This window comes from Neodiprion virginianus, chromosome 2, assembly GCF_021901495.1.
Source record: "Neodiprion virginianus isolate iyNeoVirg1 chromosome 2, iyNeoVirg1.1, whole genome shotgun sequence".
NCBI lineage: Eukaryota > Metazoa > Arthropoda > Insecta > Hymenoptera > Diprionidae > Neodiprion > Neodiprion virginianus.
In genome coordinates, this window is record NC_060878.1 from 40880634 (window position 1) to 40899380 (window position 18747).

At 42.5% G+C, this 18747-nt stretch overlaps 1 protein-coding gene across 5 annotated transcripts in view; it reads right to left on the reverse strand.

Annotated features, from left to right (window-relative positions):
* LOC124297419 (homeobox protein homothorax) overlaps window positions 1-18747 on the reverse strand; it is a 284954-nt gene that overhangs the window by 244724 nt on the left and 21483 nt on the right. For all 5 annotated transcript variants that reach the window (XM_046748425.1, XM_046748424.1, XM_046748423.1 and 2 more), the window contains one exon: window positions 10878-10928. In XM_046748425.1, coding sequence (XP_046604381.1) covers window positions 10878-10928 — 51 coding nt within the window. The remainder of the gene's footprint in view (window positions 1-10877; window positions 10929-18747) is intronic.

Below are 18747 nucleotides of genomic sequence, written 5' to 3' on the forward strand. Positions count from 1 at the left end.
TCTGGCGCGAAAATAAATTGTTATCGAGAGAGAGAGAGAGAGAGAGGTACCGCGGTGCAGAGGCTAGTTAGCATTCGGTCTCTCGCGTCGGTTAATTAACGTCTTCCTCTTGATTAAAGGGAGCGCCGTTCAGGTCGTACGGTGTAAGCACGTTTACGTATGTATTAACGTGTATGTAAAAAAACGGGGGTGAAGCCGAAGCGGCGAGAGTTTCCTTCTGCTGCCTCGAATAAAAGGTGATCTTGACGAAACCCGCTAGCCGAGTAAGTACAACAATAATAATATATAAGTGGGTAAAGTTGCGTAGCGCGCAAGACGCACCGAGTCGTTAATGACCGTAATAAACTTACGCATAGATAGCCGATCTATTTAGCTTCCCAGTAGCATGGCAAGCATGCCGCGTTTCAACGTCCGGCAACTGCACCGCACCAGCGGACATAGCGGCGAAATCGTTGCGAATTATATACGCGCGCGTTACATACACTTTTCTACCTAAATCGCCGCAGCCGTGAACGGATTGCGTTGAAAACATTGCTGCGAATGTGCGTGCGCGGTTTCCCGTTTAAATCGCTGCGGCAGCTGTACGTGACTATGTATAAACGATAAACTGCCGCGAGAAAGTGAAAGAGAATGGAAAAATTGAAGAGAATTTTTAAAAATTAAAATACAAACCCCCCTCCCCAACACACCGACGGAATTGAGGAAAGAGCAGGCAAGTTGACGAATGACGGTTAATTGTATTACTCTCGCTGTAAGATAACGACACACGAGGAGGACGATGAACGAATCGCGTGGTTAAATATAGATATATATTAATGCATACGGTATACATGCAGTATACGCTTTTCAATGGGATGGTCGTGATTTATGGCGCCTCTGATCATCTCGTCCCCGTGCAGCACGCCGCGGTAACGTGTAATGAATGTTTCACACGTCGATCCTTCTCCTTATCTTCCTTCTCCTGGGTCTCTCCCCTTCGATTCACTCCCAGTCAATAATTTTCAACCTAATATTACATCGTCCGTAAAATTTCTAGGTTAGCAAATTTTTTAATATTGCTTTTGTCCTCGTCTCAAAATACCGACAGCAATGACACTGCGATAATACGATGTCTTTGTTATTGTATAATATGTCGATAAGAAAGAGAGAAAAAAAAGAAAGAAAAAGAAAATATTTCATCCACGTATAATATGGAGAATATGTCACGAATAGACGACACGCAAGAATATGAAAAGTGTACAACATAACGTTTAGTGTATAAACTGTGAGCTCCTCCCCTGTTTCCACAGGTACCGTATCGTTATTATCACTGTTAATAACGTCCGTTTACTTTCTTCTCGTTTCCTATTCTGTTTCGTTTACTTTTCTTCTGAATTCCTCGTTGTCGGTTTTTTTTTCTGTTTTCATTAAACTTTTTTTATTTTTTTGTTTATTTATTTATTTATTTGTTTTTTCTCATTCTCGTCCTCTTTTTTTTTTTTTTTTTTTTTTGCTGTCGTTCGCGACCGACTGACCGACAGGGCCCTCTCCTCCCTGCCACCCGCAGGAGCCGGACGGTCGGGATCCGCGGCATTGCCGCACGCAAACGCGAACGCGAACGCAAACACAAACACGAAGAGGGACAAAGAGACACGCAGGGAGCGACGGAGACGGAGATGGAGTTTAAGAACGAGGCTGCGGCGGGGCCTCCTCGGCACATATTATAATACGGCAAGCGAAGGAGCACAAGGTAAAGAAGGAAGCTGGTGTTATGGCAGGCGGAGGGCTGAGTAAGCAAACGGTGGTTTATCTGCGGCTGCCCTGCCACCCCCGACGACACTCGGACGACAATGTTTAAATATTGTTAAACAGTGCGATACTTATGTACGGCAAACACTCAGCGCGCTCCGAACCGTGGAATAGGAAAGAGGGAAAGAGGGAAAGAGGGAATGAGGAAAGGGGGCGGAGGGAGGAGGAACCCAGACTGCGCTAAGCACACACGCGTCTCCCTCATAGGCCGGACATCTATTGTCGTCGCAGGCCTGCTGCTCGTTCTTGCAGCGGCAGACACGCAGCGGAGAGCAAACCTGCGGTAGTGTAATTATTAGAGGATAAACTCGTGAAATTTGACGACAATATTGTTGACGGGACGTTCTTTAAGTGAAACCGAATGAAAATTGAGCAAGGTAAGAGGGGAGGGGAGGGGAGGATGAAAAAAAAAATATATAACAGCAATGCAAACGATTCTTTCCGTCCGTTTCGAGTCTTTCTCACGTTTGGCATACCTGATTCTTTAAGGTTTGTAGAATTTCGTGCTTGTTCTTTCTTTATCTTCTTCGTTTTACTCTAATAATTTAAGACCGCGGCAACGATGATGACGCACGTGTTAAAGCTGCCAGAGGGTTTTTAAAATTCCCAACGATAATATCCATCTTTGCTTTACGCACATACACATATATTCATCTCGCGCCGTTTGAGCCTGTTGCAAAATTATTTTCGCACAGACGATCGACTAAAAAGAAAAAAAAAAAAAAGAATCTGTAACGTGATAGAATTGAATGAAATAAAAATAAATATTTGTAAAACAAAAAAGGGAATAGAATTATCTCAACGTCGTCAGTTTGCGTGTGTTAAATCAATGTCGAATAAATTTACATTATACATACATGTATGTATGTATGTGTGTGTATATGTATATGTCTCACAGCTCAATCTTGCATTCGGTATAACCGGAATAATTCTTCTCCCATCTTTTTCTTTTTCCCTATTCCTCCTTTCCTCCCTTTACTTTTTTCGAATTTTCAACCTTTTTTTTTTTTATTATACAATTAACGTAAACGGACATAATTTTATCCGTCACTTTTTCGCTTTCCCTCTCACTTACTCTCTCTCTCTCTCTCTCTCTCTCTCAACGAGATACCTAAAAGAGGGAGAGAGAAAGAGAGAGAGAGAGAGAGAAGTGTGGGGCAATGCTCGCGTTATCTAAGTAAATAGTAGACGCATAAAAACATTCGTATAACCAGCAAAGACTGCTTTTCCTCCTTGCCATCGTTGCTACGGTGTAGCTGTCCACCACACCGTGCACCAGCACAAGGGGTTCGCTTTCTTCAAACTCTCGTAAAAAAAATTTAATGCACCTACAGGTAAGCTAACATTACACGCGTGCACATACCTCACCGTTAGATAAATTATATTAACGTTTGTAAAAACGATATATCCAAGGTATCGTACAAAGGTCACGATTAGTCCGTCGAAAGTAAAAAAAAAAAAAAAAGGAGTTTTTTAAACAATTGTCCGACTTTTCTCCGATTAAACAGCAATAATAATTTCAGTCCTAATTGTACAGAAAAGCATCGATAAAATACTTCCTGACCTGCGGCAACTGAATTTCGTAACTGTGCATTACCCCGACTTGCGCCGCTGCTGATTACGTGATGAAATAACACATGGACACGGAAACACATATCAGAGAAACATTTAAGGTTTTAACGTCGTATATAACAAAGGCGCGAGAGTGAAAAAGTGATACACGTTTAACCCTACGCCAATAAAGTGTGATTTTTTACGATATATCATTTTGTCGCACGTGAGCGTAAATCTTACGTAGAAATACAAGCGAAGATTTGGCACTTGACGTTAGAACACGGTCGTATCGGGGTACGAAGAAGTGAGGCGGGCGGGTAGGTAGAAGGGTTGAGTCGTGTCGGTATACGTATACCTGAGCTGAACAAGGCTGACTCGAGTCGAAAGACAGTCGAGACTGACTTTGCTGCACACGATGTGCGGTGCAGCGAAGCTCCTCTCGAGTCGTAATAATACGATAGCGCAACGAGGCACGAGCCATCAAACCGCATGCGTCTTAATAGCCGGAGATTTATAGTCGCGGAGATCCCCGGGGTGATGGAAGCAATAAGAGAAGAAATAAAAAAAATAAAAAAAAAAAAGAAAGAAAACGATACGAAACGAAACCAAGAGAACGAAAAAGCAGCAAACCAGGAAAAATTATACTCTCATCCAGAAAAAGCCGTGGCGTTATTTTTTTCCTTCTTATTAATATTCTTCTTCTTCTTCTTCTCGTTGTTTCGGGAATTCCGAATCGAGAGCAAGATCGGGAGAGAAAAAGAGAGAGAGAGAGAGAGAGAGGGACACGCGCAGCCGGTGTGGTCGCGTCGTTTTGGGGCCTTAACGCAGGCGGAGGGAGAAGGGTCCTCGCTGTTTTACTGCACCTGCATTTTTGCGAATATTTTCGGGGACATTAACGTTTTAACGAGCGGGATAACAAGCCCAAAAAGAGGTAGGCAAGGCTCTTTTTTTTTTTCTCGGGGACATAAACCCGACGCAAGGCGACGCGACGCCGGTCTCGCAAAGCGACGCTTGCTTAGCCGATGCCGATGCCGATGGTGCTTTCGTTCATGGTGCACGTCATTGTGTGTACGCGTGTAGTGTAGATGCGGGGACAAGCACAACCTGACCTCGAGGCGAGGCAGTAAAGGCGTCGTAGTTTTAAAAATTACTTCCCATTATAGCGCCTTGGAGAGAAAAATTCTCGTTTATTAATACACCAGTTTCGGTTGGGGCTGCCTTCATTTTTGTCACTTTGTTGCGACCCTGCTCCAAGGGTTCGCCACCTAACCCCTTGGTGACAAAAAAAACAAAAAAAATAAATAACTTTTCTCTATTTGTTCACCGAATCTTGACCTCAACTGACAATGTGACGAAAAATTTCATTTTTTGTTTATCATAGTTACGAGAAAAATTTACACCGAAGTAATGTTGCAATATTGTTACAATTGAAACTGGTATTCAATCTATTTTATGTCATTGAATTTTTCCACCAACTTTGTAATACCACTGAAAATGATAAACAGCTGAAGAAAATATAGTACAAATTATTCCGTGTAAAAATAACAGCAACACATGATTACCAAATTCTACGGTTACAGTTAAAAAATGAAATTTCATTTTTCAATAAACAACGATATTTTTTGATACCGACAAAAAATTGAAGAATATAATTGCAGACTGTGTTAAATTGCCTCTCTTGACCATATCGCGTTAAATTTTCGATACAAGTTGCATCGTGCGTGCGACAAATACCTACCGCACTAGATATCCGCGACACCCGTACATCAATTTTATCCCCAGTTAGGAACAAAGCGACTTAAATTCAGATAAAAGGTGAATATAACAAGGAGTCTTATTGTCAGCGGTACGTCAAGAGTAAAACCGGCAAGCTCGGCGACGCGGCGACGACTCTCGGTCATCGGCGACTCCGGTGGTCCAGCGTCTCTGGAGGAGAAGCATACGTAGGTATACACGTTGGGTATAACCGTATAACCGTATAGCCGTATAGCCGTATAGCAGCAGCTCTTTATACCGTAACGATTTTGCATTCACATAAAATTACAGCGACGCGAGGTCCTCGCTGCTTTTTATCATTCGCGTGTCTCTCTTCCTGCGTATACGTGTAATGCATAATATTGTAAAAAACGCGCGTAGGCGCGAGCTATACGTATATAATAATAATAATAATAATAATAATAATAATAGCAACAACAACAACAACAATAATAATACAGGACACGCGTGTTGTACGATTACGTTTGCAAACCGCGTGCAAGGCGTGGGTGAAAAACGTAGGCAAATTTTATATATATATATATATACACACACACATATAAAAGGTCCAAAAGGTCGCGAGAGCTTTTTTCTCCAATTACTGGAATTAAAGCTCGATGTTTTTCCACCAAAGAGAGGAAGTAAAGCTTAAGAGGTAAAAAAAAAAAGTCAAGTCGGCACTTTTTTGCATCGATTCATTTCCCGGAATTTGTTACTTAAATCCGTTTGTTATTTTCTTTTTATCTTAAAGTTTTCATTATTTTTTTTTTCCAATTCTATTATTGACTGTCGGAAAAGAAATAGAAAAAAGAAATGCCCACTCGCAGCAGTATCTCACGTGTCTAACGAACCTCGACCCCCTTGACAATTCCCCCGTCTTGTGCCTGGGACGCGTTTTACTTCGTCCGGAATTCTCGGTTTTACTTTATTACCCTCCGCAACTCTTTGGCGACCCGTAGAGAACGCGCGGGGCCTGCCTTACCGTTTACGATTACGAATAGTGGCAAAAAATTGTGCATATCCGTCCGCCTACGTACCACCGCAAAGCGGAACGACCGCAGCATCGCCGCTAATAAATTTATGCATATCTCGGGCTACGCTAACCATCCTCCAAAGTTCGAAGGTTATTCAAACGGTGAATGAATCACCGCGACTCTTGAGATGTCGCTCACCTCCACCGCACCTTGTTATCACAGACGCACGCGCGCATATATATATTTATATATATATACCTCAACAAACTTCCGGCTTAGACGTTTGTCGATCAAAAAAATTTAAAAACTTTCCGTAACTACGCTAATCATAATTTTTTTTATGCACACCTTGACACGAAAGAAGAATCTTCATCAATGGCACGGCTGCAGGTATAATAACGCAAGGACCTTTACGTCAATCCGCAGGATGACTCGAGTTTTCGAATAAAAACAAGAGCAAACCTGAACCTGATTTCCCAGCAGCGATCTCAAGATTAAACGGAAGCGATCGCTCAAGAGCCTGTCGTTTTATCATCGTCAAGGTATGTATCGTATTGTTTCCTTTCCGTCAGTACGGCACATCTGCTTCGTTTTACGCGCACCTTGCAACACAACCAGCGGCAGCAGCAAAAAGGCACAAAGTCGACACGGTTTAACCTCAAACTCGCGTATAACACGTGACTACGAAGTGTGGAAATATCCAAAGACGAGGAAAAAAATTAACACTGCAGCTGCAGCTGCGTGCAACGTAGATACCTGCATCGTCGTGCGATAGCGATATATACGTATAAACGCGATTCATAAATGAACCACTTATATATACAATGTCTCGAGTTACGCACCGCGATGTAGGTGAATAATTATATAATACAACTAATTTGCAATTGAAATTAATACACACTCTCGGCGAGTCGAATGCCGGTGCGATTGTCGGAGTTATCGCTCGATCTGTACGATCTGTAACTACCGCACGCCGCGGTATCTTTATTCATCCATTCTCTTTCACTTTTTCCGCGATTTTTGTAATACGTTTTATTACAGATAAGTATAGGTAAATGTAATCGCATGAATTTTTTCATCCGTCGGTACGGTTCAATTTTTTTGGTTTTTCTTTCATATTTCTTCGTTCCTCGTTACGTCCTTGACAAGTATAAATAGACTTTCTCGTTTGAATCGTGGATACAAGCGAAAGATCGTTCAGGTCTAGTCCATCCTGCGGATCAAGCTGCCAGAAGCCACAAGGTACGACACGGCTAGATACATACATAGGTAGATGGGTAGATAAAGTATGTGCAGTGCGTATGTATGAGAATAGGCGTAATAAGCGTGATAACAACCCGCCGCGCTGCCTTCAATACGTAATTAAATACCAATCTGTGCCGTTGAAAAGCTACACCGTTCTCTCCGAACGACAAACAACAATTACACAACAGGCACACACGGTTCCAACCCGATATACATGTAACCGACGATAACCACGCTCCGTTCCACCCACGCACCGTATGACAACGTCGGTTCCGTAACAAAGCTTGCCCGCCAAGAGCTGCCCATCGACAGCGTCGACAACGAGAGCAAAGAGCAAGAGCAAGAGCAACACACGCTGCAGCAGCAGCAGCCGTCGGAGTAAAGGCTGAATCGAAGTTACCGGAGCGCGTCTAATTAATGGTCCGCTTCGCGGCGATCACTTTCAGTCAGAAATTAGATTCGGAAGACGTGAAGCCGGCGTTGGGGAGAGTATTGGGGCCGGGGGGGGGGGGGGGGGGGGGATGAATCCGCGCTCCACCCTTCAGCCAAACTTTTGCCATTGTCGAAGCCAGGTTTAAGGGTGTCGTCGCGATGCGCGAAACTGGATACTGGAACTATGACCGACCGAGGGAAGCGTCGAGAGAGTGAAAGAGAGAGAGAGAAGTACGTTTATACCAAAGCTGCGATCGACTAAAGAGTGAAATCGTCATTGGAGAACAAGATCTCGGCCTCGGGTACGCGTCGAGTCTGACCAAAATATGTATTTTTAAATGGAAAAACATACGCGACTTGAGCACACAGCCTCCCCCCCCCCACCCCTCCAATCCCTTAAAATAAAAATAAGAATAAACCGCATCACGCACGAAACACTCCGGAGTTTCCTGCAAGCCGAAATTATACGTATCGTTTCTAAGGGTAGAGCTGCACATGCGTGCATCCCCGCTTCCGTGACGCGACGTGGTGAATGTTTAGTCGTTCCCTGCAGTCAAGGTCAAGGGGCGACGGGTACCCAACATTGTCTGCGATTTACGGTGACGAGGGGCCCCATCGGCTGGTTTAGGGGCCGGAGGAACCCGGGCGGACGACTATTATACTACTTGAGCGTGCGTTTATGTACGAATGTATGTATGCAACGCGTTCGTCCGCATGCACTCCTCGCATCGTGCACACGTGTAATTATTCGGAATTATTCCCTGCAGCCAAAAGCCCCACGTTCGTCCGTATGTGTAACGAATATAAATAACAAACGTGACGCTTCGACGCGAGCGAACAATTCGATGGAATCTGCAGGATGCTGCAGGGGTGCGCCAACGTCGGCGTAGCCGCGTAACTTCTCCGTGAACCGGAAGAAGAACGAGGCAAGGTCGGATCGATGATTGGTGGAAAAGGGAAGCTGCGTGACTCGAAACCGATTTTAACCCTCGAACTGGTCCCGCGATTTTTTTTAAATTCATTTTCACAGATTGAAAAGCAAACTGGGCTAACGATTAATATTGAAATAATGAAAGAGAAACGTTCTTTCTTTGTTAATTATTTTTTATTTTTCACGGAACTGCAAACTATACGCTTTAGCTTTAGTTCTTCGTTCCTCATTATTCGCATTATAAAAATTTGAAATTTATTATGCATATAGATCGGTGGTAGGATAACCGTTCGGTAGTATAAGGTATAAGGAAAAACAATGACGAGGAATACACGGTTTAGAAAAATTGTGAGATTAAACGAACGCCCGACGTGAAAAAAGCAACTTGTACGTCACGTTATGAAATTGCCTGCACATTCGTCGTTCGCGGATTTCGATATCCAACGGGATTCAATGAGTTTACGTACCTGTACGTACACCTGGATTGTGGAAAAAAAAATTGCGACGACGAAAGAAACGCGTTTTATTGATTCAAACATAACTCTGCGCTATCGCTCGATCGTACAGATCGTTCTCCGGTGATATTAATCAGAATTTCTGCACGTGTCCAATATATATATACCTACACGTATCGTGCAAATTTCTAATATACAGGGGATTTAATAACGCGTTTTACTTCCTTGTCTTTTCGTATTCTTACAGTATTGATAGGTATATGCATATACAAAGAATTGTTATTACAACTGCGGACGTATCGAAGTGTTCGAAGAACGAGTAAGGAGATTAAGAAATTAAAAGAAACGATGTATAAATTTAGTATTTGAAGAAAAGGAAAAGGAAGAATTATTGGCAAAAAAAAACATTACGGCTGATCGGTCGGCAGCAAGCCGAGTGTCGGACGAGATGTAAGATATTACACGTCGTTACTCCGCGTGCGGAGTCGTCAGAAAATCCTTTCCAATTCCGCGGCTCGACGTATAAACGTATAACGTTTTTCTGCAACGCGCACGCGAGTCTTCCTTATACCTGCATTCGTTAATACGCCTGTGTGTACCTACTCCGATATTTATAAAATGCAGACCGCATAATGCGAGTGTATAAGGTATAAGGTATAAGGTAAAGAGCTTATGGATGCGTGCTGCAGAACCGACCACCATGTACAGTGTGTAATCGTATAATATGAAGTAGACGACGCGACATATGTAAAGAAAAGTCGAGAAAGCTTTTTCGCTTCTCAATCTCTTTCGTGTCATTTTTTTTTTTTTTTTCTTCTTCATTTCATTTCATCTTTCGTTCTTCGGTTTTATCGCTCTCTATACATGTACAAACGAGGGAAAAATTCGAAAGATAAAAAGAGCGTGAGATAAAGAAAACGGCTGTATTCAATATCGGCAAATTTTTTACATTATATGTACGTTATATTTGCGAATAGTCACGAATAGACGACGAGTATAACACCGTGGAAACAGTTGTTACAACAACCGTTGCTGCCGTTCGTTTAATAATGGCAGCCTGTGCAGCTTGTGTATATATACATTTATATTATACACACGCCGGTTATTTCATGCAAGGAAAAACGGCGTGAAGAGAAATAAGAGAAGGGGGGGGGAAAAAGAAGTGCGTGTAGCCGCGAGAGAGTGTCTCGATTACATATCAATCCTAATTAATATACAATAATATTCGACGAGCTGAGGAAACGCTGGATAAAACAAAGGGCAAAAAAAAAAAAAAAAAAACAACTCAACACCTACATTACAATACGTGCGAACAATTTTCTCTCCTTTAATTCGTACATAATGATGATATTAAAATTTTTAGCTGAAAGAATTTCGACTCCTTTTTCTTCTACTTTGCGTATCATATGCGAAAACGCGAGTAAACAAAAATTCCAAATGAATTTTCTGACGAATGAAAAATCCTCACGTGTTTCCGGCACCGGTTTTCACCGCGTTTTTGGGACAGACGAAGTAAGGAGGATCTGGCGATAGCCACTGGCGCTACGTACAGGGCCAGATGAAATTTAGAGATTAGATAGCGGCCGCTGGTGGGATGCTTTTGTGGTAGGAAACGAGGGAGGCATGACATTGTTCAAACAGTATTCGTATATGTAAATACGCCGGCGACTAGAGGAGAAGGTACATAAAGCTACCAACACCTTACGACCAACAACGCGTAGCGACGTATAAACTAATACTCACCAACGAGTCGACCTCCGGATCTGCTATGTAGTAAGGTTTTTCTTGTCTGATCTGTAACAAACGAGAAGAGAAAACAATGAGTTTGATTAATTTCTCGTGCATGCGTAATACCGTCAAGCATGATGCGTGATTACGCGTACATAATCGGGGTGATGAGATTATCGCCGACAAGTCGTGGGAACCGCGAAAATACGTGTGAAAAAAAAAAATTATAACCAAACTTCTCGAGGTTCTTTGCCTGACAGACTGCAGTTTCAAAATATCTTAGATCTGAGAAGAAAAAGAATACTCGAAGAACAGAATTGTCACCAAGGACTGAAAAGAATAACTGTTTCAAATTTTACTCACCGATTGACTGTTTTTTGTTTTTTTTAAAAAAAATTTTTACGATCAGTCTCAAGATTGTATGAAAATAGATTTGTATAATTACGGTACAATGTTATATATATATATTCTTTAAAATTATCTAGGTACTATAAATGTAAAATTTCTCCAAAGTTTTTCCGACAATTTACCCAAATATAAATATACAGCTCAAAACATTACCGACTCGTATGAAAAACAAGAATATATATCAACTTCGAACGTCCCAACAATAAAACCATTTCTCAAATTCTTGACACCGCATCTAATCTGACATCCGAATTTTCTCACATTCGTTTCTACCACATATGCTTGCAGTAATCACGTGTTACATGTTCGTTCGTTCGTTCGTTCTTTCTTTCTTTCTTGTTCGCTCTCGTTCTCAGCGATTTGCCGAATAATTCGCCGTCTCATTTCACCCGTGCGACCTGTCCAAGAGGACAAACAAGAGGGTGGAGGGGAAAGGTGGAGAGGGGGAGTTGTCTCATTTATTAAGGCTTGTGCCGGCTGCATGCCGTCCTCCTCTCCGCCTCTCCTCATCGTCATCGTCATCGTCAGCTGTGCGCCGGTGTTGGAATGTGTGCCGACGTATGCCAAGAGACGTGAAGACGAGGAGGAGGACGTCGGTTACCAGGGCGTTACAGAGACAAACAAACATCCGACCGACCGACCGACCGACCGGCATTATCATAATCGTGATAACGTCGACAATTCCTGCTCGCGGTCTTAGCATATGTATGTATCTCGACACGAACGCGTCAAGATGTGGATATTCATACGTGTTTGTGTGTGTGCGTGTGTATACTTGGAGCAGCAGCAGCGGCAGAAGCGGCGGCGGTAGAAACGTATACGTCGCTTTTCTTCGCTCGATTATCAGGTGACAACGAGAAAATAAAACCTCGTGACAATGAGACTCTGTTGCCGAAAACTACGACGACGGCGAAAAATTTGAGGAAAAAGAAAAAAAGGAGGAGGAAGATGCGGATGAGGACGAGGACGAAAACGTCTCAATTTTGTATAATTAACCTGTTCTCATGGCGCGACGCGACGAATGTACAAGCATTAATAAACATGTTACACGTTTGTAGGTATACGTAGACGAAGATAGACAAGATGGTAATTACGAATCGTATAAATATTGAATTAGTTTAGATACAACTACGTACCCCCACATGCACGCGTGACCCTGCACGTGTCGAAATAGCAACCAGTTACGGTTTTTACACCCGAAAATCTAGTGTAATATACGTGTTTGTGTCAACGCGTAAAGCGAAGTAGAGAAAAATTGATTATTCTTCGAAACGATTGAATCGGCGATCCGATACTCGAACGTCAGCCTACGCAATAAATCACGTTTCAGTCCGCATAGTGCAGAGATAAACGTACACGTTAATAAATATAAAGAGGGAATAAAGAAGAATTACGATGCGAAACGATTTTGCAATTGGAATGCCATTCGTTACGATTAGGTTAAGAATTTTTCGATCGCGTCAAGATCGGGAGATTGAGGGGCCTGAAAGGGGGGGGGGGGGGAGGGGGGGCCTTGCAACATTTTGTAAGATGTACAATCTTACCCGTTGCTATTATGGTCATGACGGACGTGTAAACGACGCGATTCAATATTCGTTTAATTTACTCTGCAGTTAGGTATAATATTTACAACTATTTCACCGTATCTTTGCGCGGGCAGAACTCCGAGAGAAAAAAGGTAAATGGCGCGAGTGCGTTGTACGGTGTATGCGTATAAATAATGTACACGCGCGCGCGTGTGTGTGTGCAGAATGTGAGATGAGGACGACGAGGGGAGGATGAGTTACCTGAAAGGCTCATAACGCGGGCCCATTAAGATAGGATGGAAAGACCAAGTAACAATTATTACTCAACGCGAGGATTTACTCGCGAGTGTTGCGTCACTCTTCAAAGCGCGACTCGATCGGACCAGCTTATTATAACTATAACCTATCTCCCTGACAATCTTGCAAATGTGAAATTAACGCAGACCCACCACTTTCATGCGTTTTACTCCCGTAATTAAAGATAACCACCGCGCAAATCAACGTAAAGATAACGAACCACTTCGCGTTATATACACATTACACACGCATATACGTATAAATAAAATTCAATATTACCATTTTCTTTATTCTATTTTTCATCATTGTAACGCGCCTGCCTTCACATCATTGGTGTAATGACGTTTGAAACGACCATTAAACGCTATGTTAAATACCTTCCGTTCCGCGATTATTCTTCCAACTATATACCAATTATACAAATATCAGATAATATCGTGTTTGACCTTTGAAAAGAGGATCACGTTATACAATCCCATCAAAATTTACAAAGAAAATGTTCCTCGACGCTCGGTAAGAAAAAAAAAAAACTAAAAATTAACTCCGACTGTGACACCATAATTATATAAAAAAATAAAAAAATAAAAATATATATATATATATATTCCCACACTTTACTCGTCAAATATTTATTAGAATAAATATCATATAAATAAAATTTCCAGGAGCTAAATTATAATTATTTTCACCCATGTTATATACGTGTCATAAATATCAACGTCTTACAAGAATACACAGTCGTGTATTTTTCTTATGAATATCACCGTTACTGGCTGTAAAATGGAAGTGACCTCAGGTATGGGCAGCATCCCCTCCTCCCATAACCGAAGAAACTCTCGACGGGTCGAATGTCGACAGTTACTCGTTTATACTACCCGGTATAATACGCAACACATAAACCCATATATATATATATATATATAGGTGAGATTCGAGCAAGTCACCAGAATTTTACGTTTATACAGCAGTTTAAGCGCGTGCAGTCAAATCGGTTTACAGCACCTAATACAGACACGGCGCACACTTGCAGCAAAATTCTCGTACCTATATACGTATAATATACACGTGTACCTACACTACAGGCATATATAATAATATAACGCATACACACAGTTGGAAATTTCTCTCATGGCCATGTAAAATATAATATGTATAATCAGCTGTTCCCTTCTTCGGCTGCAAATATTTTTCTTCGAATTTCGTCGAGTGATTCAAGGATATTTAGAAATCGACGCGAGTAGTGTGTTAAATAAGACACTGTATTGGAAACGCGGATCCGTGTTTGGCACTCGAGAAATGACAGAAAACACGGAAAAAAACAGGATTCATTGGGGGGGGGGGGGGGGCAGAAATCACGTTTTATATTGCAAACCAACTCTTACTCGGGGTAAGAAAATTAAAAAGCTTGTATCTACGGTTCGCTTTATCTCTCCAATACCGGATTAACGCCGTGTGAATAATTAAAATTCTAATCCGCTGTCGGACACAAACTCGAGTCTCCCCCTGATTTACCGCACAGTTTATAAAACAGCGAAATCGTTTAGCCGTGATGTAATTTCAACGATACGCGAAGGAGCTGATGGCTCTGTGAATGCATGTATACTTATACGAAGAAACCGGGGATCGAGGGAAAAAAGAATTCCTACTCCTATCTCATGTAAATAAGGCGTGATATTTATGGAATTCGCGGGTTACGGGCTTAGAATCTAGATTACACGGACTGTAAAACTCTTCCTACAACTGTTTCTAATTAATAGACGCAATTTGTATGATATTATTACATTGTCAAAGTGAAAATGATCTATTTATTTTACATTCCTTACTTCACATTAACGGTAATGTATAATTACAGAAACGGTGCGATGTTTATTTTATCCAATTGGTTTATATCAAGGTATGCTAATAATATCAGGTACACACATCATATAAAGGTATACCAAATGTGCTATATCGACGACTTGATTACTGACATCTCTATACTGTATGGAAAAAAACAAACAAATTGTATGCGTAATATATCTGTCACAACTTCACAGACTGAATAAACTAATCGGTTGAATTAAGACACATAGAACTATCATGCGGCAATGTCATCTAACAAGTTTTTTCATACATCTAAGTGTGTTTTCTTTATACATCCGTAACGTGTAAACATGTAACGTATGAATTCAAAATGGTGTCCAATCGTGTTGTATGAATTTAAACACTTGATGAGAAACAAAAAACGTTCAATTCTTTTCAAGCACCGCAGAATTCCGACAGTAATAAAACGATGTATATATAACATACATATAATTGGAATAGAATGATGACCGTATGATAAATCGCAGATGAAATTTCGTTTTGAAATATTGAAAGAAGATGAAAAACAGAAAAAAGAAGGAATATTGAAAAAAAAAATGGAACCGATTTGCTCCCTAGGCGGTTGTGCGGTACCCTAATAAGAGAATTTGCATCGAGGAAATAAAAGAATTTTAAGAAATATAAGTTCGGTGGAGAAATCATTCGCGTCGTATGGTGCATTTAAATGCTGCATATGCGCATACGGAGGAACCGCAGGAGCCGGAGGCGGTATCGTTTTCGTTTAAACGCAGCAGAAGCAAAAGCAGCAGCGCGGTGGTTCCAAAAACTGGTTCGAAAATTGGCCCCGGGGCGTCGTGCAAGACGCGGCGTTGATTCGCCGATCGGAGAACGTGGAACATTCGCGATATTGGCGCGTGTTTGCCGCGCGCGTTATTTTCGAGGAGATTGGAAAACGGGGGAATCCGTGTGGAAGTAAGAACGAGAGGCAGAAGCCAGCTGCGAGTCTCCGCATCGCACGCAAACGTTGCGATTCGAGTTGCTGTATCTGTATGTGTATGCGTGTAGGATAGGAGGAGGGCCAACATCCTGCGGAGATGAAGAAGAGGAACAAGAAGAACAAGAGGAGGAGAAAGATCGAGGACCTCGGCAGCCGCGAAACGTTCTACTCTGCATGCAGACGCAACGTGGAATGAAGTCATTCTCTAAATATTATCGCTTCATATTTTCACCCCGAGCTAAGAGATTTTATAGGTGTGATTCTTGCATATGTATATTGTTAGACGCGTGTCGAGGAGAAATACAGGCTTAAGAAGAAGGTGGTGCGTTTATTTTCGTCGAACATCGTCCTGGTCTCTACGGCATGCTGATCGTACGCAGCGACCACACAAATTTTGCAAATTATAACGCGGAACCGCGATGCAATGACGACGACACGGTTAATCCATCTGATACGTGAAAAGTATTCATGAAATTTTTTCAAACTACGACATATACGGACACCTCACACACCTGATATTTACAGGTAGCAACGGAAGACTTTTTCCTCGGATAGATAGAAATTTGCTTCAAAATTGCCGTTAAATTAACTTCAATCTATTACGATAATAGAAACACGTCATTCAATTTTTTTTCATAATTTCCGATGCTTAAGATTTCTGTACCAATAAAAAAAAATTCACCTTTACACCAATGGCCCGAATAATCCCTATTTTCGTGTCCAGTTTTCACAAATATTTTCAACGACCTATTGGCATAAAATTTTCGCGCGATTTCGATACTTGCGATTCTTGAATGTGTATAGGTATTCTGTATCGATAGGTATATGTAAAATATAACAGAGCGGTCTGCATAAACTGTGCACCTGGGTTAGAGGGTAAGGCTGTAGAACGCAAGCGGTGAGTAGGTAGAAGAGAATTACGGTTCCTAAACGACACGCCAACGACGACGACGTTGACGGTGACCTGAAAACTCGGTGCAGGAGGAACGCGGCGGAATTTAAAACAGCGAGAATATCTTGGGCCTCGAACGTATATCTGTATATATTGCAAGACCAGGTCAGAGAGAAGGAATTGTTTGAAATTTGTAATCGAGATGAATCGTTTGGCCGCAAATATATTTTCGTTTCTTGCAGCTGCTGGTCGCGAGATAAAAATGCGTCATTAAAAAAAGACTCCTTCACGCGGTATAATTGTGATATTATTCTTTCGAAATGGAGGAAAAAACGTTCCCCTCTCCCCCCCTTCCCAAAGAAATATCTGTACTACAATAAATAAAATGATGCCATTTTCAAAAATTTAACAACAAACTTTGCGCTATTCATAGTTTCGAACAGAAGCTTTGTTTTCAAGACGTTTCAATTCCATGATTATACGATGATAAATTTTCATATATGTATATTTGTACCAAAATAAACTTATCATTCAAACTATCAAATATTACTTCGATGCAGCACGCTGCACGACGAATTTTCCGTTTCCACCTGCAAAGCACGTCAGACGTTTCAAAGAGGACTGGATAACCTGAGCTTCGACTACTTCGGAAGCTGTATAACAGGAAGGGCGCTGCCTTTTCGCAGGCAAATCAATCGCGCCGTTATAACCGAAACTGCAAGAAGGGCCCCCGCGCGTTGAAAGAGAAGTGTAAGTTAAAAAAAAAAAAAAAAAAAAATGGAACGGGTAAAAAAAGAAATAGGAGCGAATAAAAAAAAAATAAAGAAACTTGCAACGAATGGAAAGCAAAAAGACGCGCAACAATGCCGAGCGCACCACCGACCCAGTGGGCCCCGATCAGCGATGCTACGGCAGGCGAACCGTGCAGCCTTGGCTGGCTGCGTCAGCCAACAACCCGACGGGCCCAGCGGGGTACTTTGTACCCGTCGTCCTGCACCGGCACTGCACAGCAGCGGGTCGGGCCGAGAGAGAGGAAGAGAGAGAAAGAGAGAAAGAGAGGAGAGAGAGAGAGAGGGAGAGGGAGAGATAGTCGAGGCACGATGGGGATAATGGCTGGCCCATTGAATAGATCAATTTACAATGGCACAAAATGAGCAGCGGCGGCAGCAGCAGCAGCAGCAGCAACAGCAGGACCGTTCTGCCCCCCTCCGACCCTCGATCCCCCGTCGCGCATGCGTGCCTCACGACGTACCCCCACCCCAGCGTTGTCTCTCGTTTTTCTTTTTTTTTTGCATCTCCTCTAGCTGTGTTGTATGCAGATGCGCGAACACACGTGGATATCCACCCCACGAACACACGAGGAGGGACCGGACGGCCGATACTCGTACGAGAGAGAAAGAGAAAAGAGAGGTCGATGGTAAGGGGGGGGGCCCCGGATCGGATCCGATGCACGAATCGTGTACACGACGGTCCACAAGCGACTGCACCCGGCCGTAATAGCGCGTAATAAGCCGCATAAGGCCCAACTCATCGTCAGCGTGTGCCTCCACTGCGTCGGGCCCAAAGTTGCGGGCCGGTAGATAGGGGCGGGGAGGAGAGGGTGGGTCTCGAACAGCGAGGGAGCCTCGCGCTATTAACCCGCCTTTCTGAATCGCGTTGACCGATCGAACCGGGCTTCCGACGAATCCCGAACAAGGATCATCGGGCCCCTCGAGTCGCGTCGCGTCGTATCGCGTCTGTTCCGTCGTCACCTGCTCATCCCCGACGCGTCCGCGTCAAATTCGGGCCTTGTCAGTCCCTATCTCACGTATATGTACATGTACGTATTTAGTGTGTTGAGTGTACATTTGAAGTCGACGCGGCGAATGCAGTGTTGGTATATAAATTCAACAATAATGAAATATATCGTCATACGGATACGCGTATGTGTATAAGAGAGCGACGGTCAGCGATATGATAAAA